At 39.6% G+C, this 14,363-nt stretch overlaps 1 protein-coding gene and 1 pseudogene across 1 annotated transcript; both read right to left on the bottom strand.

The window, feature by feature from the left end:
• Positions 1–2,824: 2,824 nt before the first annotated feature.
• LOC111610072 (olfactory receptor 1-like) lies at positions 2,825–3,817 on the bottom strand. The gene has a single exon (XM_023342292.1). The coding sequence runs from the start codon at positions 3,815–3,817 to the stop codon at positions 2,825–2,827; it is 993 nt and encodes a 330-aa protein (XP_023198060.1).
• Positions 3,818–7,397: 3,580 nt separating this feature from the next.
• LOC111610105 lies at positions 7,398–11,945 on the bottom strand (annotated as a pseudogene).
• Between the last annotated feature and the right edge of the window lie 2,418 nt (positions 11,946–14,363).

Genomic DNA, 14,363 nt, shown 5'->3' with positions numbered 1-14,363 from the left:
CAGTCAAATCTTAACACTAAAATTTATTCAGCTGGAAACAAAATTTATTCAGCTGGAAAACTGTGTTAGGATAAGAAAAATCGGGTGCTGTTTTCATTTATGTGAATATTTTGTTGGATTATTAGACCCGTGGGTCAAAACTACTAGTTTATATTTCTGTAAAACGGAAAGAGAACTGCAAAATGTTCAAAGCCTGACCTCTAGTGGTTTAATGGATACAATACAGATTTGGAAACGTCTGAAAACTGACAATGTCACTAAACGGGTCAGTTGTATAGTTACATTTACTTGAGTAGTTTCTTCGAAAATAAAAGAAAGAAAGAAAAAGTTCTTCTGTGAGTATTTTTCCTGCTCCATATTTTTTAAACCGTTGCTTGAGTAGTATTATTTTAAAGTAACACTTTTCATACTCGAGTACAATTTCTGGCTATCCACCTCCAGTTACTTTTCTGAATGAAGAACAGGCATGTTTTAACAAGACACACTGTTTATGTAAAAGTGAGATTTCTTTATATTTTCATTGTTTTAATGTTGTTTTCTATCTGCTGGGCAAACTCTACCAATTGGAAGTCTAGTTAATACTTAATAAGATGTTCATAATGGTGGCCATTGTGCTGCCTTTTGTAAATTAAGCTGGACCAGCAAGGTTGGAAACCGTACTAGAACGCCCCCTGGTGGAGATTTTGTTATGTTTTGGTGACGCTAAAAAAGAATATAGATCCAAGATGGTGGAACGCAACACGAACAGTTCATGATTTACGCTGATCATTATCCTTATACGTTGTGTTTCAGACAAAATTTGTTCGTAAGTATTGGTTAATTGTAAAAGCAATAATTGTATCTTTGTTTTATGTAACTGTGGTGTAAATAATTGTACGCTGGAGTCATTTAGGAAAAAGTTGTTTTTTTTATTTTTAGCTAGCAGCAAGAATAGCTAATTTGCAATGTTCGTTGGCTAATAGTGAGTCTTGTATGTTTCAGTTTACGATGGCCAAAGTGATGGCAGTGGTCAGAGGCCACTCTTCAATAAACAAGTAGAAAAGAAATTAGTTTGGTTATTGGAGCGTCGCTGTCTGGATGTCTAGCTGCTGAAAACTGGAAATCTCAGAGCGAGGACAGCAGTTGCACTTTGCGCTCTAACATATAAACCATCTAATGTATTGGCTTTAAAAGTTTTATTGTGAGGAATTTGTGAATTTGTTGTTATTTTAATGTATTTTGTATCTGAACAAAATTATTTGTGTTTGCAGAGAAAACCTGTCACATTTAATATCTTTATCTTCTCATACCCTTCATAAAGAAATGAAGATTTGACTATAGCGATGTGACCAACTCTTTTTTGGTATTTTAAACTTTTCTTTTTGTTATTTAATGCTTTTTAACACTAAGTTAAACAGCATAAAACTAAACCAGAGAAAAAAAATAAAAACTTCAGGATTCAAATTTCGATTTTATATCATAATATTTTATATGCTTAAACCACTAAACAATAATTAGTGGCTTGATTTTTTTCTTTTAAGTGCAAGACTTAGTCTGTAACACTAGATGTCCTCAGTTACTAGTTTTGTTCTCATGTTGTATTTGCACCACCTGCTTCCTGCAATCAATTTCGTTACGTAAACTCTCTGCTGTTATGCCAATATTAATGATTTTTTTCTCATTGTGATGATGTGGGAGCGGTGTTTTCCAATGGCATCATGTCTCTCAACACCCACAAAACTAAAGGCTGATACAAAATAGTGTGACCAGGTCTGATGTTTGGAGAAAAAACAGTTTAAACCAGTTGTTTTAACAGAGCTAATAATATATTTAAGTTTGGAGAGTTCTCATTGTGTCTAATGATCATGACATGGGTGCCGCAATGCGTCACAGTGACAGTCTAATGGTTTATAATATGAGGTGGCTGAAAGTTCATTACTCTTCCACGGATATTAAACACTACTGAAAAAAATAATTATTATTGTATTGTACAAACAGAGCACAATGCAATTAAACCCAGGGAAGTTATTAGTATTTCTTTCATTACGAGATACTACTTTAAATTAATGTAGAGAATCAATTCAGTCTCATAATCTAAAAACCCATTTCAAGGATGAATTCCTCACTTCTCTAGGAAGCTATTTTTACTCTATTGGTTAATGGTCTGTATTTGTTTAACACTTTATTTAGTGCAGAGGACTCCAAAGTGTTAACACTACATTCAGTCATTCATACACACATTCACACACTGATAATGGTGCTAAGCTACACTGTAAAGAAACATAAGACTAACTCAGTTTTACTTATGTGAAGTGTGATTTCTGCAGTAGGTACATGGAAATGGAATGCTCTTTAACTTAAAAAGACAAGCAAACCTTTTGGTGAGAATTAGCAACTTTATTTTTTATAATTCAGCCTTGAACTCTAGATGACCTCAGTTACATGTTTCCATCACCATTTTGCATTTTACCTACATGCTTTCTGCAATGAAACTTTCTACATTGACTCATCTCAAAAGAATGTGTTGATCTGTACATTCTGGACAGGTCAACAGAGGGACAACATTCACAAACAACCAACTGTAAATATATGCTCCCACATATATTTCTAATCACTTCAATTTAGAATCTCAGGTATATCTGAAGTCATCAGTACACTACATAAAAACACCACTGCACGTAAAATATTTTGTATTAAAAAATAAATCTGAAATAAACCATAGTAACAAAAACACTTAAGATAACTTTTGTACACATACCACCTTATTATCAGCATTAAAAAATCAACAGAGCAAAACAACAAAACATGATGTAATATTAATTTGTTAAAGTTGTGCCTTAAAGCACTAAGAAGTTCGAGTTTGCAATTGTGAGACAAGTTTGTTTATCTTTTTTCTTTTGCAAAGCCTCTTAAAAGCATTTATCACTTTTGTTTTTAAAGCGTATATGATCGGATTTAGCAGAGAGGGAACTGTGTGTGATAAACTAGAATTTAATATCCTCATATTAGGATCAATGCCGTTAGTTTTCACTGTTAAATTTGTGCCCAGATATGGTATAAAAAAAAGGGCCACCAGAATCAGATGAGAAGTACAAGTTCCCATTGCTTTAAGTCGTTTTTCTCTGGATGCAGTTCTGCTCAGTGCTATAGAAATGCAAATGTAGGTGGCTCCTATCGGTACGAGAGGAATCCAAATGACTATAGCAAAAGTGAAATTAGCCATTATGTAGTTTATGTATGTATTATTACATGCCAAACGATATGTTGGTCCATAATCACAGAAAAAACTTTGTATTACCACAGATGCACAGAAGGACAGGCGCTCAAGACGTCCAACCAAGGCTCCAATGACCATGACTAGAGATGTCCATGAACACAACAGAATAGTAACTATTGATTTCCTTGTTACAATAATGTTATATCTCAATGGAAAGCAAATTGCTACAAATCTGTCATAGGCCATTATGACTAGAGTCCATGATTGCATACTTCCAAAGAATAAAACAAAGAACATGTAACTTAAGCAGGCCTCATAAGCAATGTACCTCCTGTTAAACAAAAACGTGTCCAAGAGCTTTGGGATGAGAGCAGTGCTCCCACACAAATCTGTCAGAGCCAGGTTGAACACTATTATGTATCTGGGAGTGTGGAGAGTCTTCACCAGGTAAATAACAGAGAGGAGGAAACCATTGCTAAGCACAGTCATGATGTACACAAAGCACAAGAAGACATAGTAATACTTAACATGAGGGATGTTGTAAAACCCACCGAGATAAAAATGTAGAGGACGAACAAATGTGGAGTTAAACATGATAGTATTTTCACCCTCTCTGTTCATATTTATAGCAGGATATACTCACAAAACAAACATCATAACGAGAGAGACAAAGACTGTTGAAAGCACCTTTAGTTTTCTTAACACACTGGAGAATCACAAGTGTGTGCAGCTCTCTGAACTGTTCCATGCTATGTTTTCACTTATATAGCTCATCGTTACTGCACGCTCTCATATATTGCTCAATGAACATCCGATGGTGTCATTAACGATATGACGCAACGCAACATTACTGTTACCAGAGCATAAAATTATATCTATAAAACGGAGCATTTACTTAACATCTTGGATATTACATTTATTGTTATTATTATTTTTGTTGTAAATTTGCATCATGTTTTCATCTGTGTCCATAAATGAAGTAATTGAAAAAAATATTAAAAAGTGGAGAAATAAATGTAACTTTCTTTAAATTAAACCTCTTCTCATGAATTCTCCATAACTTTTGACCCTAGATTTAAAAGATGATATATAACGCAGGTAGGCCTGTCCCGATAAACGGTAAATCAATTAATTGTACAATCAATTAAAACTATCAACTCATTTTAATTATCGGCATTATCGTCTCTTCCGGCCTTTTTCTCTTTCTGTTAAAGACACTGAATGAAAAAAGGCTCAACTCCGGTGCTCTCCACTGACCCTCCCTTCCTCATTTCCTCAGTGTAAAGCCCAGCGCACAGGACACGATCTTAGAGCTGTCGGCCGATTGTCGGCCCATTTTCAAAACCTGACAGACCAAACATTAGCCGACAGAAATCCTAGGTATAACGGTTCGATCGGGTTCGTTCCTGCCGTGTGGTGTCCAACAATGGGCACAAAATAATGGCTGCAAGTCCAGTGAACTAATTTTAAAACCAGGTATTAATCAATGCTTTACTACAATCTACCTGCAATGCATGTAACTAGTGTCAGCGTAAAGTCCTGACTGAATGAAAATCATTAGAACCTATTTACATCACGTTAACGAAGAACAGCTGAAAAGTTACCGGGTTTATCAACTGCGGTAGCAATTTCGCTCCAACTCCTCCTCTTGTCATTTCTATATTCTTTGCATGTTGAATAAACATTAATGTTGTTTCCACATATCATCTCCAATGTCCGCTGGACTTCGGGTGGCGCCGTGTCAGCTGTTTGGGATTCCCCTCAGTAATTTCCCCTCAGAAAGCACGGAGGAGAATCCGTGCTTTCTGATTGGCTACCTGTCACATTCAACAGGCTGCGTTAAGCTCCCAGTGGGGAAACCCTGATTTGGATCGGAGCGGCCAAGACAATCTACCGTAACACACCACACAATCTTAGAAAGACCAACGTTTTAAGATTGTTGTAAGGGGAAAAATAGCAGCAAAAAATCATTTAGTGTGAACTATTGCATCAGGTAGTCAGATATGCCCATCTTCTCTATTTAAATCTAATTATTACTGAAGGGTAACATAATATACAGACTTCATAATCTTTTGGTTGAATGCTGTATTTATTTCCACTTTGGCTTTATGTTTAGTTTTTTTTTTCAAGTGCGTTTTTTGTTAATGGAGACTGAGAATCCATTTTATTTTTGTTTTTGGTTGTTTTGTTTATTTTGTTTATCAGTTTCAGCGTTAAGTGTTCTTTTGAAAAGAAAGTGTATCTATCTTTGGCAGGAAATCACATGCATTATTACGTCATTTCCATTAAATCAGTGTAAAAAGGTCTTCAAACAATATTATCGCTTATCGCAATGATTTTTGAAACAATTAATCATTGGGCAAAATTTGCTATCGTGACAGGCCTAAACGCAGGTATATCTGATAAAACGTTTGAGATGGATGGCCAACAATTCTAAACATGTTCCAAAAGAGCTTAATTAAACTGCACCTAGATAATATTGAGCAGTTGTTACTAGTATTAATTGTTACTAGTAACAATTAATACATGTTGTCACTAGTAGGCTTCAAGGATGTGTGTGATTTACATCTGATATGAGATCATATTAATAAATGTTCAATGTGTTGTGATCAATACACAAATAATTTAAAGGTTTTCTTGTCCTTTCTTGAAGTTATAGCAAACACAGACCCAGAAGGACAAGTAGGCATCCAACTATAGGAAGAAAAAAAATCATTATTTTCATCTCAACAATAAAGATTAATTTAAAAAATTGCTCCTGGCTTTTTAAATAATGCGTATAGTTTGATAGAGACAACAGTTGTCTTTTGTGGTTTAACCTTCAGGTTTTGTACTGGTCACTTTAGTGTTTAGTGGTATTGTACACTTATTGAGTATTAGTTCATGTGCTGTTGGAGACAAATGTTAAAATGACACTGCTGATGTGTATAATGGTGCAGATCATGTAAAATGTCAGCTGGTGGATTCATTGACCCCAAAACACATAAATTGCAATTTGAACCATTTCAAGTTGCAGCTGATTTAGGAGGAAGTAACAGAAATTTATATGGGATCTGATCAAAACTTGGATCGAAACCTGACCAGTTTCACCTTAGGACATGGGCAGGCTGCAATCGAGTTGGTAACTATTAGTCAGTTAGAAAATATCTTGTGGTTTGGAGAGTGTAGAGGTGTGTTCCTCTTAGAAATAGTATCACAATTTTGGTGTAGCATAGAAAAAGTGCTGATTTAAATCTGCTACAAAATCTGTGATCGGACCAAAGATTAGGGTGATGGAAATATGACCAACCAGTAGGGGGGAATTTTTCTGCTAGTTTCTGCAAAACTTGTATTCAATTCTTCTGCTCTCATTCAAATATTCACTGTGCTTTCTCCAAACTTTCTCCTGGCGCTCAAAACTGGTCTCTGCTCAGATCAAATCTCCACTTGCAAACCTCTCTGCCGGCTTGGAACAGAAACTTACCGTTGCCTGGCAACCTCTCAGCCAATAGAATGAAAGTTATGCTGGGTGCGTTTGTTTCCTTCTAGTGTACAGGTATCAAACTCCAGTCCTCAAGGGCCGCTGTCCTGCAGGTTTTAGATGTGAAACAGGTACAAAACACTGGAATGAAATGGTTTAATTACCTCCTCCTTGTGTAGGTCAGTTCTCCAGAGCCTTAATTACCTAATTATTCTATTCAGGTGTGGTGCATCAGAGGCACATCTTAAAGTTGCAGGACAGCGGCCCTTGAGGACTGGAGTTTGACACACTTGTTTAAAGTGGGTGTGCTTGTGTCATTCCACTGTAATTTTCCACTGAAAATATGTGCTCTCGAATTATGGCAGAAAAATTCCCCCATAAACCAACCTCAGACACTTTGTAAAGTATTTTATGTTAAATATTGCTTACATAAGTTACACAGTAACCAGATTTAGTCTTTCTTTTGTCTGGTGCATAATAATACTTTCCCTCATTAACGTACAAAATATATCTTCATATGCAAGACAAAAATAACTTCTCTCATAATTTAATCACATAAATCTGTTTATTAATTTATTGACACTATTTTAAAGATGACTAATTCCAAAAAGTTGGGATACAGAATCATCACAACACATTCACAGTCCTGACTCACAAACAGTTACCAGCAGCAGGTTATAATCACTTAGCAAAATTTCAACTTAGGAAAAGTTAGTTACAAAAACCTGATAATTAAAATAATCATTTTGCATTGATTTTTCTCATTTTAGCTCTTCTGCAAAGTTTCTTAATGGCATTCCTCACTTCTTCTGTCTTCAAAGAGTAAATAATAGGATTGAGCAGCGAGGGAACTGTGAATGTTAAACTTGAATTTATTATTCTGGCATTTGGATGAATGTAGGAAGTCAGTACAGCTACATTGGTTCCCACAAATGGAAGAAAAATATGGCAACAAGAATCAGGTGAGAAGTACATGTTTCTAAAGCTCTGAGTCTTTCCTCTCTTGAAATAGTCCTGGACAAAGCGATGGCAATGCAAACATAAGAGCTAAATATCAGAATGAGGGGAATGCACATCACCACAATAAGAGCAATAGTAGTGTACTGTCTTTCCCACTTCACCACGAAGTAGAGGACCGGCAGCAAGGTTCAACACCTTTCTTCCATTAACACACTGAAGACAATTCTCTTTGTCCACAGGTTTACTAATGCAGAAAGTGTGAAACTGAAATAAATACAACAAAAAATACGATTACAACATGCACCATTTTGTTAGTAAAATATAGTGAATAAGCTAAACATAAGTAGATAACAAACAGTATACATACAGACGATAACACGAAAGACGAAGGATGGAGGCAGATGGACGTGGATAATGATCAGACGTCAAGCACCATGTAAACATCCACCGATCTTTTACTTCCTGTGACGTCACTTGCTATTTACAAAATCTCCTGTTGGGGGTGCTAAAACTACACTTACAACAACACTAATACCACTCTAACAGCACACTCCCCGCCTGGCATAGATAAATGCCACTATCAACATTGAATAAGAAACACTTCTAAAACAGTTTAGTCCTACGGTGGCGATAACAGAAGAATGAGCTCTGTCACTGGCCTCAGAAATACTTTAGTCCCATCCTGCCGTGACACCTTGACCTCTGCTTTGCGGACCTTGTTGTCTTGACTGGGGAGAACTTGAGTAATTATTCCCAGGGGCCATTCATTCCTCTTGAGTTGCTGGTCCCGTAGAAGCACAATGCTCCCAGTCTCCAGATTCGGCTGATTGTCGTGCCACTTCCTTCTTGGCTGCAATGTTGACAGATACTGTCTTCTCCATTTGCTCCAGAAAGTTTGGGCCAGATGTTGGACTTGGCGCCATTGCTGCTTACAGAGGTCCTTAACATTAGGGTCTTCAGGTGGAACTGATGGAACACCCGTCTTTTGAGTTAAGAGGGTAGCTGGGGTGAGTATAACTGGGTCACTTGGATCAGTAGACACTGGTAGGAGAGGCCTTGAATTTATAATCGCTACCACTTCTGCCATCAGTGTAGTAAGCACCTCATGTGTCAAACTTGATGTCCCAACTTGCAGAAACATTGAATCCAGGATTCTTCTGGCTATGCCAATTAACCTTTCCCACGAGCCACCCATATGAGATGCATGTGGGGGGTTAAAGACCCATGAGCAGCCTCTGTCTGCCAAATACTTCTCAACAGATTTGGAGTCAATATTAGATGGGATCTTTAGGTCTGCTGATGCACTCACAAAATTTGTGCCTCTGTCCGATCGGATCTGTTTCACAGGACCTCGAATGGCCAAAAATCTCCTGAGAGCATTGATAAAGCAGGAGGTGTCCAAAGACTCGATAACCTCAATGTGAACTGCCCTAACAGCCATGCAAGTGAATATCACAGCCCATCTTTTACTATGGGCGAGACCACCCCTTGTACGCCTTGCAACAACATTCCATGGGCCAAACACATCCAATCCAATGTAAGTAAATGGAGGGTCCATGGAGAGACGATCTGCTGGCAGGTCGGCCATCTTTTGTTGTGGAGGGACACCACGGAGCTTTCGACATGTGACACAATAATAAATGACATTGCCAACCAGTCTCTTCAAACCAATAATCCAGATACCCGCTGCACGAATTGCACCTTCGGTGAAGTGACGGCCTTGGTGCAGGGTTTGTTCATGGTAATATCGGACCAACAGTGTGGCAATATGGGTCTTACCAGGAATGATCTTAGGGTGCTTTTCTTCCAGAGATATTTCTCCATGTCTCATCCGACCACCTACTCTTAGGATGTTGTGTTCATCAATAAAGGGATCCAGGGCCTTAAGAGGACTTCTTCGTGAGATCACTTGACCGTTTTTGAGACAGGCCAATTCTTCAGCATATGCCTCTTCCTGGACAGTCCGAATAATGACATCCTCTGATAGATTGAGCTGGTCAGGTGTGCCTGCTTTCTGACATAAGTGCCACCTTTTACACTGTCTGTTTTCTGTGACCGTATGAAAGCTGATTGCAACATGAAGAAGAGTAGCAATGGCACGTCTCAAAGCTTGCCAGGTAGAGAACTTAGAAAAGCGATGGGAACCAAGCAATGTAAGAGAAGCCTGTGTTTTCAGAGTAGAGATTTGGGGACGGACTTCAACATCCACGTTTGGCTCCACAAGCTCAAAGGAACCTTGTTCTAAAGATTCTTGTCTAGGCTCAGTAAGAAAACTAGGCCCTCTAAGCCAAGAGGTATTTGAGAGAAAGGCAGCTGGTACAGATCTCGTTGCACAATCTGCCGGATTTTCTACTGTTGACACATACTTCCACTGCTTGGGATGGGAGGATCTTCTTATGCGCACAACACGGTTGCTAACATATACATAAAAACGCCTTGTTTCGTTATTTATGTATCCGAGCACCACCTTACTATCAGTGTAGAAGGTTGTTGCATCCACATACACGTCAAGTTCAGATGATATGAAGTCTGCCAGCTCTACAGCCAGTACAGCTGCACAAAGCTCAAGTCTGGGAACTGTGTGTTCAGGTCTGGGTGCCAGTTTTGCCTTCCCCATGACAAAGCCAGTTTGTATATTTCCTGCCTCATTCACCACCTTGAGATAAGCAACTGCTGCAATAGCCTTGGTTGATGCATCCGAAAAAACACACAGTTCTCTTGTCTTTGCTGTTGAAAGGGAAACTTCGGTATAGGGTCTTGGAATCTTCAAGCTACTTAGATCTTGCAGTGAATCTCGCCAAATCATCCATTGTTCCTCCATCATGTCAGGAAGGCGAGAATCCCAGTCTACTCTTTGCTGTGTCAGTTCTCGCAGAATGTACTTCCCTTGGATGGTCACAGGAGCCACGAATCCTAAAGGGTCGTACACACTGTTTACCACAGACAAGACGCCTCGACGTGTAAAGGGTTTCTCTACTTGATCGATTTTGAATACAAATGCGTCAGACTCCAAGTTCCAGTTCAGTCCCAAGCTCCGTTGTTCAGGAAGAACGTCTGAGCTTAGGTCCAAATCCTTCAAGTCGTTTGCACGGTCTTCAGCAGGAAAAGCTTCCATAACTTCTTTGTTGTTAGAAGCAATTTTGTGGAGCCTCAAGTTAGAGTTTGCTAGAACATCCTGTGTGTTCTTCAGCAAACTGACTGCACCTTTTACAGTAGAAAAGGACTTAAGTGCATCGTCCACATAGAAGTCACGGTTGACAAAGTCTTTCACTCCAGGGTCATGATGTGGTTCTCCTTCCATCGCAGCTTGCCTAAGGCAGTAAATAGCGACTGCTGGACTGGGGCTGTTTCCAAACACATGCACTGTCATGCGGTACTCGATGACTTCCTGTGTAGGGTCGTTGTCCTTGAACCAAAAAAACCGTAAGAAGTTACGATCCTCTTCCCTCACAAGGAAGGAATGAAACATTTGTTTGATGTCTGCAGTTATGGCAATGGCTTCTTTGCGAAATCTCATCAGAACACCAAGGAGTAGATTGTTGAGGTCTGGTCCTTTCAAGAGAACATCATTTAAAGACACCCCCTGATGCTGTGCACTTGAATCAAACACAACACGAATGTTGCCAGGCTTCTTTGGGTGATACACCCCAAAAATAGGAAGGTACCACCGTTCCTGGTTTAGTTTGAGAAGTGGAGCTACTTCAGCATGTCCATTTTCAAATATTTTTTCCATAAAGGAGAAGAAGTGTTGGCTCATCTCCGGTTTCCTCTCTAGGTTGTGTTTGAGAGAGTGAAATCGCCTAATAGTCTGCTGTCTATTATCAGGGAGGTGCTGTCTTGGCTGTCTGAATGGTAGAGGAGCAACCCAGCTATTACTAGCATCCTTTTTTACTCCTTGTTTCATTATTGCCATGAAGGCAAGATCTTCAAAGGATGAAGCTTGTTTATTATCTTCACTGGTAAGTTGGAACACTGTGCGACCTAGCTCAAAATCTTCTACCTCATTGACATCCTTTGATCTTTTGGGACTGTATCTCTCTTTAACATGTAGAACACTTGGACAGGGCTCAAAAATGGTTGTACGAGCCTGTTCGAGAATGTTGGTGAAATATGTGTTCACGCTGAGTGGCTTATGAACACGCCCAAGGCAGACTTTGCCCACAATCACCCATCCTAAAGCAAGTTTCTGAGCATAGGGAGCTTCTGGTGGGCCATTGATGCATTTGTGAACCTTATGAAGCCTGATGATGTCACGTCCAAGTAGGAGCATAATAGGAACATCTGGTTCGAGTTCTGGGATGAGGTGAACGATTGGTTTGAGATGTTCATGATAAAGAGCAGCACTCGGTGTTGGAATTTCTGCTCTGTTGTCTGGTATCTCGTTACACTCCAGCAGACTTGGTAGTAGCTGCACTGTTTTACCATCCATTGACTCTATACAGAAGTCTGAAGCTACTCTTCCCATATTTTCAGACATTCCAGAGCAAGTCTTTAGTGAGTACGAAGCAGCCGGGCCTTGAACACCAAACGTGTCGAAGAAACTCGAGTGTGCCAGAGACCTGTTACTCTGCTCATCTATGATAACATAAGCCTTTATGGCTTTGTCACTTTCTCCTTTAGGATAGACTCTGGCCAGGCATATCTTGGAGCAGTTCTTGACTGCACGGTCTTCTCCACAGACTGAAGTGCACTGGCTAGTAACTTCTGAAGTTTGAATGGGTTCTGGCTCCCCGCCGTGCTTTATTGGTGGTTGGGTGTCTTTAACCCATGGTGCCTGACCCGGGTGTAGTGCTGAAGAGTGTCTGTCACTGGTGCATTCAGTGCACTTAACAATAGTTTGGCAGTCTCTGGCAGTGTGTGCTGAGGAGTTGCAACACTTAAAACAGATGCCATTTTCTTTGAGAAAAGTTTTCCTTTCTTCTAAAGGTTTTTCCCGAAATGTACGACATTTCTGTAATGTGTGGGGCTTGTTATGTATTGGACATCTCCTATCTGGATCCTCCATGTTCTTTTTGTATCTGTTGTCTGAGCACGCAGCAGCTGATACTTCTGTTTTGTGAACTGAGATTTCCCTTGTTCTGTTTTTCCATGGAGGTCTTTGTATGTTAACTTTAACTTCATCTTGACAAACAAAGTTGAAGCTAGGATCATTCCTTATTTGTGCTTGATTGTAGATGAATGAGACAAAGACTGAGAATGGGGGGAACGGTACACAATGTAATTGTTTATAAGAAGATCCATGAGAGAGCCATTTTTCTTGTATACTATAAGGTAATTTTTGTGCTACTGCATGTACACCTCTGGGAGTATCAAGATAAGAAAGACCAGGCAGATCTCCCTCAGCCTTAGCTGCATCTAATTCCATCAGTAAATCACTGAGGTCCTGAAGTTTGGTGTGATCCTTGTTTCCAATTTTTGGAAAACGATCAAGTCTCTCAAACAATGCTTTCTCAATAGCTTCAGATGCACCATAAGACACATCTAATCTGTTCCAGATCATGTTTAACCCTCTAGCTGGCTGGTTTATATGGATAGATCTTATGCGTTTTGCATGCTCAGTTGATTCACTTCCCAGCCATTTGACAAGCAGGTCCATTTCTTCATCACATGTTAGGTTTAAGTCTCTTATGGCATTCTGGAATGAACGTCGCCAGGCCCTGTAGTTCTCCGGTCTGTCGTTAAACTGTAAAAGACCTGTTGTAACAAGTTCTCTTCGTGCTAGAAATCTGACGAAGTCTGTCATCTGCGAACCAGTTGAGTGAGCAGGCTGCTGGAAGTTGCCACGTTGGGATGTGGGACGAGCTTCCATTGCATTGTTCGTGTCACATGGTTGCTGATTTACAGTGGGACTGTGTGCAGGCATTACAGAATCTTGATCATTTTCTGTTATAGTTCTGTACTGGTGCTCCATCTGTTGCGATGAGGTGGCGTTGACATCCATTGTGATAAATGGGTTAAGGCTTTTTTGCTGTGTTTTAAAAACATTAGCAACAGCAGTGCAATCATCTCTTGGTGGAGTGAGATGTGGCATGTACAACGTATTGTGTGAAGGTTGTTCTAGAGGTAGCCGTTGTGACTGTAAACACGGCGCATCGTGTGATTCCACATGTATGTCTGCTGAAAGTTTAGCCTGGTTCTCCACATACTCTTTTGTGCGCTCGGAAGAGTCAACTACTGATGAGATGAAAGGAAGCCTACAGCTGTGTTTTCCTTCACTTGCTCCCACCACTGCTTCTAAAGCTTCTGCCTTTGCTATGGCTGCAGCAGTCTCCTTTTCTATAGTCAACATTTCCATTGAAGCTTCTAGACGAGCTTTTTCCATTTTTAACTTCATTTCTTTTTCTGCAAATACTAAACGTGCCTTTGCCGCTTCAGCGTTAGCCCTGGCTTTTGCAGCTGCAGCGCTAGTTGCTGTTCCACTGGAACGAGTGGATGACATTGATGCATAAGACCTTGTCTTTAATGACGCTGACTTTGTCTCCATATTGCAGGTCGGTAGAAGCTGTTTTGTGTGATGACAGTTGCTGTAGTGATACTCACTGGATTACCTCGTGTATAACGTATCGTCTTTTCACTGTACTGTCTTTCCCACTTCACCACGAAGTAGAGGACCGGCAGCAAGGTTCAACACCTTTCTTCCATTAACACACTGAAGACAATTCTCTTTGTCCACAGGTTTACTAATGCAGAAAGTGTGAAACTGAAATAAATACAACAAAAAATACGATTACAACATGCACCATTTTG

This window comes from Xiphophorus maculatus, chromosome 11 (assembly GCF_002775205.1).
Source record: "Xiphophorus maculatus strain JP 163 A chromosome 11, X_maculatus-5.0-male, whole genome shotgun sequence".
NCBI classification, from domain to species: Eukaryota; Metazoa; Chordata; class Actinopteri; order Cyprinodontiformes; family Poeciliidae; genus Xiphophorus; species Xiphophorus maculatus.
This window is presented reverse-complemented; position numbering and strand designations above follow the sequence as displayed.

Excerpts from the sequence above, each read along its gene's own strand:
- LOC111610072 (XM_023342292.1), bottom strand. The coding sequence starts at position 3,817 with ATGAACAGAGAGGGTGAAAATACTATCATGTTTAACTCCACATTTGTT.